The 15,647-nt window shown below is 44.1% G+C and overlaps 1 protein-coding gene across 2 annotated transcripts in view; it reads right to left on the bottom strand.

Annotated features, from left to right (window-relative positions):
• The window catches only part of NMS (neuromedin S), a 55,358-nt gene that overhangs the window by 17,154 nt on the left and 22,557 nt on the right, over positions 1–15,647 (bottom strand). For both annotated transcript variants that reach the window (XM_072135848.1, XM_072135847.1), the window contains one exon: positions 4,296–4,346. In XM_072135848.1, the coding sequence (XP_071991949.1) occupies positions 4,296–4,346 (51 nt within the window). The remainder of the gene's footprint in view (positions 1–4,295; positions 4,347–15,647) is intronic.

The following is a 15,647-nucleotide window of genomic DNA, read 5'->3' as shown; positions in this document are numbered from 1 at the left end:
TACTTTCTAAACACCTTTTTCATTTGCCAAGTGTTGGATTTTTGTGGAATAAAATGTATACATTTTCCAGAATACTTAACTTTGTGTATCAATTCCGATATCTCTGTAGCCCTTCAGAAGATTCATAAGGGATTTTGTTACTCTTACACCTATAACATTATACCATTGGCCATGAGAGTGCACATAATGGGGCACATTTACTGGGTCACCGGAGTTCACTGACAGTGCATTGTCCGTATATAATGCTGCATGTGGCGATTCACTTAGATTGTGCACCTGAAATCATGAATGTGTTGCTTCCCCGCTCAGGTCCGACATAGTTAACCATCTTTTTTGTGGTACATTTTAAACATATGGCGTGCGACAGAATTTAAATGTTAAATGCCGCACTCAGTCCAAATCAGTCGGAACGTCCGATGGCACGCCCCCTAATTTGTGTCACTTGGAAGCCAGGGCAGTTGCACCACAAAAAGGGTCCCGTGCACCACAATCCCAACGCATACAATACCTAAATACCTGTGCAAGCTGTTTTAACCCTGAAAAAGGTGCACCGTCTGACTAAAGTGCGCACCGTGACCCTTAGTAAATGAGCCCCATTAAGTTTAATGCTGTTTACTACAATTCAATTAGCAGCTTTGCACTACTAAGCCCCATTATGTTACTTCTTTCCTATTTTGTTGTAAAAAGTATAAAAACAGTTTTTGTGGTGCTGAATGTAGTAACTGAAAGCATCACACGACCAATTAGAGACAGAACTGTCTATGCTAGCTGGGAGAAAACTGTGATCATCCAACTGTTTCCTCCATACCATAAAGTGAAAGGTCAGGGAGTGTAAGCTGTTTGCTCCTTATCTGGAACTGAATGATAGGAACCTGTCTACTTATTAGTGACTTTATCCCTTTAAGTTTAGGTTTAACCCTTCGCATCTTTAAAAATCCATAACATTTTATTTCTTTTGTGACAGCTTGTTTTCTGCCTAACCAAATGTACTTCCTAGTGACACCATTTCATATTAAATGCTGGTTACTGGGAAGCTGGAAAAAAAATCCAAATGCAATGAAATTGTAGAGAAAATGCATTTTCCCCATTTTCTTGTGGGCACAGTTTTTATAGCTTTCACTGTGCACTCCAAATGACAGGTTTACTTTATTACTTGGGTCAGTATGATCGCAGGAATATTATATTTTCATATATTTTAAATTAAAACCTTTTGTACAAAAATGTTTTTCTTCATTTCGCCATATTCTGACATTAATAACTTTTTCACACTATGGTGCATGGATCTGTGTAGAATGTCAATATTTGTGGGATGTGATAATGTTTTCATTGCTACTATTTTGGCGATTGTACAACCTTTAGATCACCTTTTATTAATATTTCTATTTGTTGAAAAATGGCAAAAATTGATGTTTTGTTTGTTTGTCCACTGTTTTCTATTACACGGTTTTATATGCTGATAGAGCAGGACTTTTGGGATGCGGCAATACCTAACATGTTTTTGAATTTATTTGTTTATTTTTAGGGGTGATTTGAATTTCTTTTTACTGCTTAATAACTTTCCAGATCCCCAAGGGTACTTTAACCCTAGGAGTCTGATAGTTCCTATGATATACTACAATTTTACAGTATAGCAGAATATGGAGCATTTGATATGGATGTATAACAGTGTGCCTGTGGCACACTGTTATAGATCCTGCCAAATGATATGTCCTTGAGTCTCATACTGACTCCAAAAAAACTGATTTAAAACATAACCTTTATTTGAGTATTAAAATAGATACAATATAGCATAGAAAACTGTTGTTTGCAAGCAACTATTTTGGCGCATGATGCCCATCTTTTGGGCTAAAAAGCATATAATAGAGAGTTCACCATCTGCATTCCTTATTTTTGAGGATGTTTGTCCATTGTAATAATACCTCAACTGTAGAGACCCCAACTGTAACACCCTGGGCCTAAAATTCACCTATGAAATACAAATTTCTAGTATCCCATTTCTGGACATCCTAATAAAAAAAAACACAATGGAGAAGTAGATGCCACAGTATACAGAAAACCCACCTCCACTAATTCTCTCCTACGTTGGGAATCATTCCATCCACCAGCCCCAAAGAAAGGTATCGACTTTGGGCAATATCTCAGGGTACGCCGAAATTGTTCGTCCCTTGATGAGTTTAGGCAACAAGCCAAAGACCTTAGATCTCGCTTTCAGGACCTGGGCTATCCGGATCACATTCTTCAAGCTGCTTACCAAAGAGCGTTGAGATTTGACAGGACTGAACTACTTTCACCTCATTTCGATTCTTCTACATCACAAATAATATGACTCATTGGCACATACGATGGGGGCACCCATATAGTTAGTATGCCAAGCCCTTACCAAACACTGGTATATACTTAATATGGACCCAGATTTATTGACGGTACTACAGGACTATCCAACCATTGCCGGCTAATATTTGAGGCAGGCTAGTGCATAGCCATTTTGTTAGACCTGAACCCACAGGGACTTCACCCCGACATAAAAGGATGTTAGCATCAGAGGGGTTGTGTCGCGTGTAAAGTTATAAAGAACTGCAAGACTTTCTATAGTTCCGTCTCTGGGATTACTTACACCACTAATTACAAACACTATATTAATTACAAATCCATGGGGTTCATTTATCTGGCTACCTGCGAATGCGGCAAGCAATATGTAGGTAAAACCTATCGTGAATTTCGTCGCCACTTAGGCGACCACTTAGGTGACATAAGACATAACCGAGACAAACCCCTCTCTAGACATATACACGATACACATGGCGGTAGTATTCGGGGGTTATCTCTGGTTGGCATCAATTTAGTCAAACCTCCAGAAAGAGGAGGGGACTGGGACTGTATCCTGAGACAAAAAGAATCACGATGGATATTTAGACTTGGGTCCCCACAAGGTCTTAATGAATAGATGAGCTTCAGTTGTTTTCTTTAACCAAGTCCCATATGTAGACATATATACTTTGTTTTTTGTTTGTCTATTCTTTGATATGCTGATTTTGCTTCACTGGTTTCAACTACTAGATTTGTTTTGGCCTCTTAAAATCCCTAACTCTTAATGTATTTTGACAGGTCATATACTGTAATTTTACATCTTGGTACCCAAATTATTACTGTGGTACATAAGCACACTCTTTCACCTACTTTACTGTGTGTAATTCCTCCTCCAGGGACGCCTGCTTAAGTCCGGGTTCATGGCATATTCTGCCCACACTGCAGCGAACCTAGCAGGTGCTTCTGCGGTTTTTGCACGGACCAATACTGTCTGTTTGCTTGGCCGACAGGGCGGAGCGCTGGGGGCGGTTACTTCAGGACACAGCGCGCTTATTAGTTTGTGACATGGTGATACCCACATGGACCCACTGGTTATTAGCTGTTCACGGGTTTGTGATGTATTAACCCCCACAGCGCTTCGGACCAACTGACCGCTAACACTTTGTCCCCTCAACCAAAACAAGGTAGGAACATAAGCTTTTTTTAGAAACTCAGCACACTCTCCCCAGATGTAATGTGTCTCTACTAACTGTACTGCCCTATTGACACCCCCCCCCCCTCTGTTTACTACTTCAACGGACAAACATCCTCAAAAATGAGGAATGCGAGCGGTGAACTCTCTATTATATGCTGTTTAGCCCAGTAATAGGCACCATGCGCCAAAATAGTTGCTTACAATACAGCATAGAAAACTGGTGCTTGCATCTATTTTAATATGCAAGTAAAGGTTATGTTTTAAATCACATTTTTGTATTTTTTTGATAAGCAAATTATAAGTGATCTCAGGTAATTTCCATTAACCATTTTTTCTTTAGTTTCTCATACTGACTCCAGTTACATGTTACCATGGAAATGGATTGTCGATCCCAATTGTACCAAGATCGTCGCTTCCCATGGCAGCCAACATCGACTTTGCCAGTGACAGGTATATGGATAGGTGTTGCAGGTGTCAGCGGTGGGTGGTGGCTTTATAATGCAGTCAACACCCACCATGTATGAGCCCGAGAGCCCTCTTCATACATACTTAACATCATTTTTAAGTCCCTGTAGGCTTATGGAGTTTCTGTTACTATCTATGTCATGACATTGTAAAATTGTAAACACGAAATTGCAAAACCTATGACATGACATTGTAAAATTATACACAGTAGCCATATACACATGTTGAACCAACTTTTGACATTTATAACATATGTAATTAAATATATTGTACAAATTGTCTAATGTACAATTTCACCTTCAATAATGTGTTTAACGTAGAATTTTACCTGAGGTTGATTTGACAGTGCTGTCCACTGACTGAAGCAGAACGATAGTCTCTATAAATAAAAAAAAGTTAAATTTTTAGTATGGCCAATAATATATAATCCATAATACACTCACCGGCCACTTTATTAGGTACACCTGTCCAACTGCTCGTTAACACTTAATTTCTAATCAGCCAATCACATGGCGGCAACTCAGTGCATTTAGGCATGTAGACATGGTCAAGACAATCTCCTGCAGTTCAAACCGAGCATCAGTATGGGGAAGAAAGGTGATTTGAGTCCCTTTGAACATGGCATGGTTGTTGGTGCCAGAAGGGCTGGTCTGAGTATTTCAGAGACTGCTGATCTACTGGGATTTTCACGCACAACCATCTCTAGGGTTTACAGAGAATGGTCCGAAAAAGAAAAAACATCCAGTGAGCGGCAGTTCTGTGGGCGGAAATGCCTTGTTGATGCCAGAGGTCAGAGGAGAATGGGAAGACTGGTTCGAGCTGATAGAAAGGCAACAGTGACTCAAATCGCCACCCGTTACAACCAAGGTAGGCAGAAGAGCATCTCTGAATGCACAGTACGTCGAACTTTGAGGCAGATGGGCTACAGCAGCAGAAGACCACACCGGGTGCCACTCCTTTCAGCTAAGAACAAGAAACTGAGGCTACAATTTGCACAAGCTCATCGAAATTGGACAGTAGAAGATTGGAAAAACGATGCCTGGTATGATGAGTCTCGATTTCTGCTGCGACATTCGGATGGTAGGGTCAGAATTTGGCGTCAACAACATGAAAGCATGGATCCATCCTGCCTTGTATCAACGGTTCAGGCTGGTGGTGGTGGTGTCATGGTGTGGGGAATATTTTCTTGGCACTCTTTGGGCCCCTTGGTACAACTACACAGCCTACCTGAGTATTGTTGCTGACCATGTCCATCCCTTTATGACCACAATGTACCCAACATCTGATGGCTACTTTCAGCAGGATAATGCACCATGTCATAAAGCTGGAATCATCTCAGACTGGTTTCTTGAACATGACAATGAGTTCACTGTACTCAAATGGCCTCCACAGTCACCCGATCTCAATCCAATAGAGCATCTTTGGGATGTGGTGGAACGGGAGATTCGCATCATGGATGTGCAGCCGACAAATCTGAGGCAACTGTGTGATGCCATCATGTCAATATGGACCAAAATCTCTGAGGAATGCTTCCAGCACCTTGTTGAATCTATGCCACGAAGAATTGAGGCAGTTCTGAAGGCAAAAGGGGGTCGAACCCGTTACTAGCATGGTGTACCTAATAAAGTGGCCGGTGAGTGTAGATCATATTTTAGGATCTGTTCACATCAATAATGAAGCTATCAATTATAATATTGATATGGATAGAGCTTTATTTCCATTACAGGCGGTCCCCTACTTAAGAACACTCGACTTACATACGACCCATAGTTACAAACGGACCGCTGGATGTTGGTAATTTATTGTACTTTATTCCTAGGCTACAATGATCAGCTGTAACAGTTATCACAGGTGTCTGTAATGAAGCTTTAGTGTTAATATTGATTCTTATGACAACCCAACATTTTAAAAATCCAATTGTCACACAGACCAAAAAAGTTCTGGCTGGGATTACAATGATAAAATATACAGTTTCGACTTGCATACAAACTCAACTTAAGAACAAACCTACAGTCCCTATCTTGTATGTAACCCGGGGACTGCCTGTATATATTTAGGAGCTTTCATATTCTCTCACCTACCGTATTTTCTGCCCTATAGGGCGCACCGGACTATAAGGCGCATTAGTCCGATGCGCCTTATATATGTAATAATTACATATATAAGGCGCATCGGACTATAAGGCGCGGGGTCCGGGGGCGTGGCGGAGGTCCGGGGGCGTGGCGGAGACCCGACGTGACGCGGCGACGGGACGCGGCGACGAGACGCGACGCCGAGACGCGACGGGGAACGCGGGGAAGGTGAGCGGGGAAGGTGAGGGGGAGGTGGAGGAGGGCAGCGGACCATACTTACATAGGTCCCCGCTACCGGAGACAGCAGATCTCCCGCTGGAGATCTCCGGTAGCGGGGACCTATGTAAGTATGGTCCGCTGCCCTGTGCCCAGCGCCATACATAGGGCGCACCGGACTATAAGGCGCACTTTGGATTTCCACGGAAATCCAATGCTTTTAAGTGCGCCTTATAGTCCGGAAAATACGGTACTTACAAATGACCAGACTGGCTGAATATGCATCTTTGACAGACATGGCCGCTGGAATACATACACTTGACAGAATGCATTTCTGAGTCCTCAGGATTCTGCCATCCATTGTATTCCCAATGCTCTGGCTTGTGCGCAGGGATCACCACATACCTTTTGTTATTAAAAGCCCCCCCCTTGTGAGAAATTGCCTGTGTAATATGCTTTTCCTGATCAATGATTTTATGTATTCCTAATGTTAGACTCTGTACACATGAGCATTTTAGATAATAATTATAAATGTAAAGTGAATTGAGCCCTATTTTCATGATTTTCACAATGAAACCTACCATCAGAAATCTACCTAGGGTAAGGTAGATCTGTTAGTAGGTTTCTATTAACCTACTAAACACTAATCTATATTTAGCTAGTTCAATACTGCTTTCTATCCTAAGCTCAACTATATCTACCTAATATGTAAATTTTCTGGAGAGGCTACTGGGGCGTGGAGTAGCCTCTCCGAGCGGTCTGAGAAAAGACTAACCCAACCCACAGTAGCCTCTGCGATCCCTTCATACCTGCATTTATGTTGCGCTTCTGACACTGCTCCTGCGGTTCACTGCTTTATCAGAGCATGTGCAATAGTTCTGGTATTAGTGCTGACACTAACGTCAGACCTATAGCACATGCACAGAGCTCTGATGAAACAGAGAACAGCGGGAGCAGTGTGAGAAGCGCAACATGAATGCACAGGTATGGTGGCTTTGCTCCCACTGCCTAGAGAGGCTACTCCACGCCAAAGTGGCCTCTCTGAAAAATGTACATATTAGGTAGAAAACATTTAGCTTAGTTACGAATAGAGATGAGCGAACACACTCGTCCGAGCTTGATGCTCGTTCGAGCATTAGCGTACTCGTAACTGCTCGTTGCTCAGACGAATACTTCGCCAGCTCGAGAAAATGGCATCTCCTGCCGTTTTGATTTTTGGTGGCTAGAAACAGAGCCAATCACAAGCCAGGAGACTCTGCACTCCACCCAGCATGACGTGGTACCCTTATACGTCGATAGCAGTGGTTGGCTGGCCTGATCAGGTGACCCTGGAATAGACTAGTCTACAAGAACCCAACACCCCTTGTTAGGGCTAGAATAGCGTTATATATTTTTTTTTTTGTTTGCTTGTGGCTGGGCTTGCTGGCACTAGTAGTGCAGCTAGTACCATATTGTGACGAATTTGCAGGGAGACTTGCGAAAGTTATATTTAGCTCTTAGTGACACACATATCCATCTCAAACACCTAAGTGGGACAATTTATTAGGGGTTTGATTGAATTAGGCACAGTCTGACGGTTTTTTTTTGTTTTTTTTTCAAAACTTAAAGTGACTTAAAATCCAGTTGTGTGCTGTCAATGTAGGTTAGAAACTAGGCATACAAGAACCCAACCGGCTTTCTTAGGGCTACAATAGCATTATATATATATATATATATTGTTGATTTGCTTGTGGCTGGCCTTGCTGGCACTAGCAGTGCAGCTAGTAACATATTGTGACGAATTTGCAGGGAGACTTGGGAACTTTATATTTAGCTCCTAGTGACACACATATCCATCTCAAACACCTAAGTGGGACAATTTATTAGGGGTTTGATTGAATTAGGCACAGTCTGCTGATTTTTTTTTTTACTTTTATTTTTTTAAATAACTCAAAGTCATCAGGCACAGGCACAGCAGTGTGCTGTCAGTGTAGGCTAGAAAGTAGCCATACGAGAACCCAACAGGCCTTCTTAGGGATACAATAGCGTTATATATTTTATTTTTGGTTGATTTGCTTGTGGCTGGCCTTGCTGGCACTAGTAGTCCAACTAGTACCATATTGTGACGAATTTGCAGGGAGTCTTGCGAACGTTCTGTTTAGCTCTTAGTGACACATATATCCATCTCAAACACCTAAGTGGGACAATTTATTAGGGGTTTGATTGAATTAGGCACTGTCTTTTCTTTTTTTTTTCAAAACTAAAAGTCATCAGGCACAGCACAAAATCCTGTTGTGTGCTGTCAGTGTAGGTTAGAAACTAGAAATAGCAATAGGATAGCATTGTTTTGTTAAAAAAACAAAAACAAAACAAAAACATAAAAAAACACAAAAAAACACACAAAAAAAATGTACAGTTTACACTTTAATTCTGAAAATGTTGAACCTGAGGGCTAGGGGTAGAGGACGAGGTCGTGGGCGTCCAACTACTGCAGGGGTCAGAGGCCGTGGTCCTGGGCGGAGTGAGACACCACCTGCTGATGAGGGAGCAGGGGGACGCCGCAGAGCTACACTCCCTAGTTACTGGGACTCGTGGTAGAGCACTGTTGAGGCCAGAACAGTGCGAACAGGTGATGTCGTGGATTGCGGACAATGCTTCTAGCCATTTGTCCACCAGTCAGTCTTCCACGCAATCCACCAATGTCACCGAAAACAGCACTCCTCCAGCTCCTCCACCTCAGCCTCCTTCCCCCCAGTCTGCCCCCTCCTAGGAAAATTTGGCATTTGAACCGGCATACTCTGAGGAACTGTTTTCTGGACCCATCCCAGAGTCACAAACCACTTGTCCGGTTGCTGCTGAGCTCTTTTCCGATGCCCAGGTTTTCGACCGGTCGCAGTCTGTGGGTGATGATGGCATTGTTGACGTAGTGGAAGAAGTGTGTAAAGAGGTGTTGGACGATGAGGAGACACGGTTGTCAGACAGTGGTGAAGTTGTTGTCAGGGCAGGAAGTCCGAGGGGAGAGCAGACTGAGTGATCGGAGGATGATGAGGTGACAGACCCAAGCTGGGTTGATAGGCCGGGTGAACACAGTGCTTCTGAGACGGAGGCGAGTCCCCGAAGAGAACAGGTTGGAAGAGGCAGTGGTGGGGCCAGACCGAGAGGCAGGGCCAGAGCTAGTCTGGAAGTCTGGAGGTTCTTTAAAGAAACACCGGATGACTGACGGACTGTGGTGTGCAACCTGTGCCACACCAGGATCAGCAGGGGTTCCACCACTACCAGCTTAACCACCACCAGTATGCGCAGGCATATGAATGCTAAACACCCCACTCAATGGAACCAAGGCCGTTCACCTCCGGCCGGGCACACCACTGCTCCTTCCCCTGTGTCACCCGATGCCTCTGCTAGTCAGCCCCCTGCCCAGGACCCCGACCCAAACACCTCCCGTGCGAAAACCACACCTTCGCCTCCACGATCCTCCACAGCATCCACCATGCGCAGCGCTCAGCTCTCCATACCCCAGACGCTGGAGCTCAAGACGAAGTACAGTGCAACCCACCCACACGCCCAAGCCCTCAACGTCCACATCTCCAAACTACTTAGCCTGGAGATGCTGCCCTATAGGCTGGTAGAGACCGAGGCCTTTCGCAACCTCATGGTGGTGGCCACCCCTCGGTATTCGGTCCCCAGCCGCCACTACTTTTCCCGATGTGCTGTCCCAGCCCTGCCCCAGTACGTGTCAGAAAACATCATCCATGCCCTGACCAACGCCGTTTCTGACAAGGTCCACCTGACCACGGACACGTGGACGAGTGCTGCCGGGCAGGGCCACTATATATCGCTGACGGCACATTGGGTTAACTTGGTGGAGGCTGGGACCGAGTCTGACTATGGGGCTGGTTATATACTGCCGACGCCGAGGATTGCGGGGCCTACCTCGGTCCAGGTCTCTCAGGCCTACTATGCCTCCTCCTCCTCCCATGCCTCCTCCACCTCCTCAACCGAATAACCATCCGTGGGCATGGCGCCATCAGTCGGAAGCTTTAGGCACAGCAGCAGTGCCGTTGCTAAGCGACAGCAGGCGGTGCTCAAACTGCTGAGCCTAGGCGATAAAAGGCACACTGCCCAAGAGCTATTACATGGCATCACGGCGCAGACTGATCTGTGGCTGGCACTGCTGAATCTGAAGCCAGGCATGGTTGTGTGTGACAATGGCTGTAACCTGGTGGTGGCTCTGCAACTCGGCAGACTGACACATGTGCCATGCCTGGCCCATGTGTTAAATCTCATAGTTCAGCGGTTCCTCAAGACATACCCCAATCTGTCTGATTTGCTCACGAAGGTGCACCGCATCTGTGCGCATTTCAGGAAGTCCAGCACAGATGCTGCCACTCTCAGGGCAGCGCAGCGCCGCCTCCAACTGCCCCCTCACCAACTGTTGTGCGACGTGCCCACGAGGTGGAATTCAACATTAAAGAGTTTACCAGCAGCGCAGAGCGATTGTAGACTGCCAGATGTCAACTTCCACCAGAACTGGTAGTTAGGTCAGTCAGCTTCCTCAAGTCTAAAATGAGGAGTGGACGTGGATGTCTGATATCTGTCAGGTGCTGAGTAACTTTGAGGAGTCAACACAGATGGTCAGTGGCGATGCCGCCATCATCAGCCTCACCATCCCGCTGCTTGGCCTGTTGAAAAACTCTCTGGTCAGCATGAAGTCGGAAGCTTTGCGCTCGTCACAAGAGACGGGGGAAGAAGATTCCCTTGTTGATAGCCAAAGCACCCTCAGGTCTGTTTCTCAGCGCATATCGGAGGAGGTGGAGGAGGATGAGGAGGCAGAGGAGGAGAATGTTGGCGAGACAGAAGAGGGGAGCATTGCTCAGTCCTTCACTGTTCAGCGTGTATGGGCAGAAGAAGAGGAGCTGGAGGAGGAGGAAATGGACAGTCAGGCCAGTGAGGGGAGTGAATTCTTGCGCGTTGGGACTCTGGCGGATATGGCAGATTTCATGCTAGGCTGCCTATCCCGTGACCCTCGCGTTCAAAGAATTTATTCAAGCACCGATTACTGGGTATTCACTCTCCTGGACCCACGGTACAAGCAAAATCTTTCCACTCTCATCCCTGGAGAGGAAAGGAGTGTGAGAATGCATGAATACCAGCAGGCCCTGGTGCACAAGCTGAAACACTATTTCCCTTCTGACAGCGCTAGCGGCAGAGGGCGTACTTCTGCGGGACAAGTAGCGAGGGAAAGTAGGCGAGCAGGCAGCTTGTCCAGCACTGGCAGGGGTACGCTTTACAAGGCCTTTGCCAGTTTTATTTCACCCCAGCAAGACACTGTCACCTGTCCCCAGTCTCGGCAGAGTAGGGCTGATCTTTACAGACAGATGGTGAGTATGTAGCTGACTATACCATCGTCCTAAATGATCACACAGCTCCCTACAACTACTGGGTTTCAAAGCTGGACATGTGGCACGAACTGGCGCTGTACGCCTTGGAGGTTCTTGCCTGCCCTGCTGCTAGCGTGTTGTCTGAGCGGGTTTTCAGTGCAGCTGGTGGCATCATCACCGCCAAGGTAACAAATGCAGGAAACAGTCACAACCTGAGATGACAGCAGGAACGCAGAGGAGTGAAGGCACCGCTGGGCTGGAAACCTGGAAGGTACAGCTGAAGCTCAGGAAGGCAGGAGGTCACCACTGGGCTGGAACCCTGGACGGCACAGCTGGAGCACAGTCGTACGGGAACGGACCACAGGATATGGACCGCAGGATACGGACCACAGGATACGGACCACAGGATACGGACCACAGGATATGGACCACCGGACTCGGACCACAGGATACGGACCTCCGGACACGGACCACAGGTTACAGACCACAGGATACGGACCACAGGTTACGGACAGGAACAGGACCTCGGGATACACACAGGAACGGGACCTCGGGATACACACAGGAGGCTTTCACTTCAGTTGGGAAGACTTGAAGATCCGGCAGGGAGTGAAGGAGACCGCCGGGATATATAGGAAACCCGGAAGTGACCAGCGCCAATGGAAAGGACGCTGGCCCTTTAAGTTCTGAGGAGTCATCGAGCGCGCCCTAGGAGCGGGAGCGGCGCGGCCTGGAATGCAGGAGACTGCGGCCTGCATGCTGGAGACTAGGAGCCAGGATAGGTAAGTCTGGGGAATCGCGGGGACACCCATCAAGTTGCCAACAGGTTTAAGTTGTAGTTGCCAGGATATTTAACAGTATCCAAAAGAAGAAAAACAGCAGCACTTAATGGTGTTTTTTATTGACCAAATAATGTAACGTTAGGTGTCTGAGGTAAAACTGTTCTAGTTGCCCATGGAAACCAATCAGAGCTCAGCTTTAGCTTTATACACAGCTGTGGGAAAATGAAAGCTGAGCTCTGATTGGTTGCAATGGGGAACTAGGACAGTTATGCTTTCACTTTCACTTCTGATAAATCTCCCTCTTTGTAATGAAACATTGGTGTTCTTTATTCACCAAACGCAATAACTACATTGAAATTCAAGGAGTGCTGCTGCTTTTATTCTTTTTGATTACCGCCTATCATACATACAGGATCTTACAATAACATGATGATGATCCAAATCTCACAGGACCTTGTGGTCTCTATCTCCTGGCTAATAATCATTAGTGTGTGTTTTTATTGTATAGTGATTGCCGTGATATTTATTAATAAAGATTTATGTATTTTTATTGATTTTGTATTCTGATATGAACTACTGTGATCCTATATACTGTGGCTGATAGAATTAGTGTTGTATAGTATAGGGATTGTTACTTTGCAACTATAGGATAATATTTATTGGTATTAAAAACCATTACAGTCACACCTCTCAAAAATATCTGGATGAGGCTACAACCCAAGCCTTTCAATACAGATGTTGATAACCTTGGCATAAACCTCAAACCTTTTTCCTTCAACAGTGCTTTATGTGTTCAGAATGTGTTTTTGTGGAGAAAATCACACAGATCATCGGACGGTTTTCATTGCAAATTCTCAAAATCTACAGAAAATTGCAAAATCTACAAAATCTACAAATCTTCTCAAAATCTCTTCATCACACCAAACTGACCATAACACCAAGATAATCTCCTCTCTCTCTCTCTCTCTAATAATCCAAAAATGACACTCAGATACTCTTGACTCCATACTCCCAAAGTACCGCCATCTGTCACAGACCTTGGTGCCAAAGCCTTGACACCTACTTTAAAGAAAAACCCAATCTCCTCAGACCTATTCAGTCCTTCTCTCAAGCTACTCACTACTCACCTTTCTAAAAGATTTGCACTATTATAACCCATTACAAAAAACTAGTCTCTTGTCTTCCATTAATCTCCAAACTCTTGGAGTGCCTGGTCTATTTTTGGCTAACCTATTATTTCTCTGTTAACACTATTCTGGACCCATTACAATCTGGTTTGTGCACTATGCACTCCACTGAATTGACAGGGTTTCTCAAAGAGTCCTAAGCTTCCATCTCTTTTCTCTTTACCCTGCCTCCATTAAACAGACTATGAGCAGTTTAGTTTTTTCAGTTCCATCTTTATGTTGCTAACATCCAACTCTATCCTTCTTTACCTAAATCCCTCCTGCCTTACTACAGAACACCAGTGATTGCCTTGTCTAATGTGTCTAACAACATGTTCTCTCTACCTGGTGCTTTATACTCCTAAAACTGAACTTTACAAACTGACCTAAAACTTTCATCTCTATTCTTGTCTGAGGTCACACCCCAAACAGCAGGTCTGTTCTCTTGGGGTTTTCTTTGACTCCAATCTCTCTTTTGCACCATACTTTCAATCCCATGCAAGCTCTTGCTGGATGCACCTTAAAAACGTTAGCAGTATCCGCTGTTTCCTGGGATGCTTTTTCCTGTGGTCCAGCCATGTACATTAATCTCTGAATTGGGTGGGAGGAGGTGTTTATTCTGTAATTGTTTTGTGTAAAATAGACTCCTATCAAATAAAAAAAAGATTGATGATTTATAGGGATTGGAAGTATAGTTTTCCTTTTCACAGCCAGGAAAATGCATTTGTATATTCCTTATCCAGAATCCAATGTGGACTGCATAGAAATTCTAGGACTACATCGCCATTAGGATTTCAATTGCTTTCCTTACCAGTAGAATTTGAGTATATGGTACAAGCTATTAAATAATCATGTATTCAACAACTATGAGGGGGAGTGGTGGCTAATAAAACTATGAAATTTGTTAAAATCAGCTCCCGTGCCTTCAAAGCATATTAAAATATAAGAATAATGATTCCATATGGTGAAGGCTGTAATAAAAATTGTTGAAAGTGCCAAATTATCACTTTTTGGCGTTTTGCCATCCATCAGAATTTTATTAGAAAGTTAAAAATGGTACAAAAATGGTATTAATGAAAACCTCATAGAAAAATTCAAAGTTATGGACAATGGTGGCATAACTACAGTGGTAGCATCTATAGCAGCTGCTATGGGGCCCCTTAGTAACAGGGGCCCCATCATCCAACCTGACAAACTAACGAATGGTTTCCGTACTCCATTATATACATATTATGCTGCACATTGTACAACATAATATGGGTATAACATATACAGTATGTGATGTATATATGCTGTATCTGTGATGTGTATATACTGTATGTCTACACAATGTATGATGTATATATATACTGCATTATGCTCTATATGTGTACAGTGTAACTGTAACTCACATTTGAGTATATAAATATGTATATTTTTTAAGGGGAGAGGAGTCTGCTATGGGGCCCTGCCTCTCCTAGTTATGCCACTGGTTATGGATGCCTAAATTTAATTTAAACCTGATTTGTTATCTTTGTGAACCTACTAAGGAAAAATAGATAAGAAGGGACATAGGATTTATCAATTGGAGCAATATTATTGCAGCTGCACTTTTTATCATTGCCACCACATTTGGAATTTTTCTCTAGCTTCCAGCAACAAGGCACAAGATAAATTATGTTAATGTTAATAATTCATTAAATGGTGAGTTAAATAAAAATTTTTACTTTAGTTGAGTATGAATCATTTGAATATGTCTTGGGTGTATTGAGAGTCCTGCAAATTTTACTCTCATAGCAAAGACTACTATCCTGTCAGCTTTTCACTTCATTCCCTCAGTTTTTACTTTGAGAATGAAGCTACCTGCACATGGCCAATGTTTCATGGGACACAATGGTCTCGTGGACTGTTGTTCACTGCCCGTGTGTCATCAGCAGGTGAGTGCCACGCATGCACCAATGACAATAACAATAGACTGAAGCCAGAGCAGGAAGAGGACTATCATGATCAATCAGCTGGAATCCACAGTCATGTGCATGAACCTAAAGAAGTGAATGTGGATGTGTGCTTGCTGTTGAAATAACAGGTAGCACACATCCTAAATT

The sequence above is a fragment of the Engystomops pustulosus genome, chromosome 2 (genome assembly GCF_040894005.1).
Source record: "Engystomops pustulosus chromosome 2, aEngPut4.maternal, whole genome shotgun sequence".
Classification (NCBI taxonomy): domain Eukaryota; kingdom Metazoa; phylum Chordata; class Amphibia; order Anura; family Leptodactylidae; genus Engystomops; species Engystomops pustulosus.
Note: the sequence above shows the minus strand (reverse complement) of the source record. Positions and strands in the feature narration are given on the sequence as shown.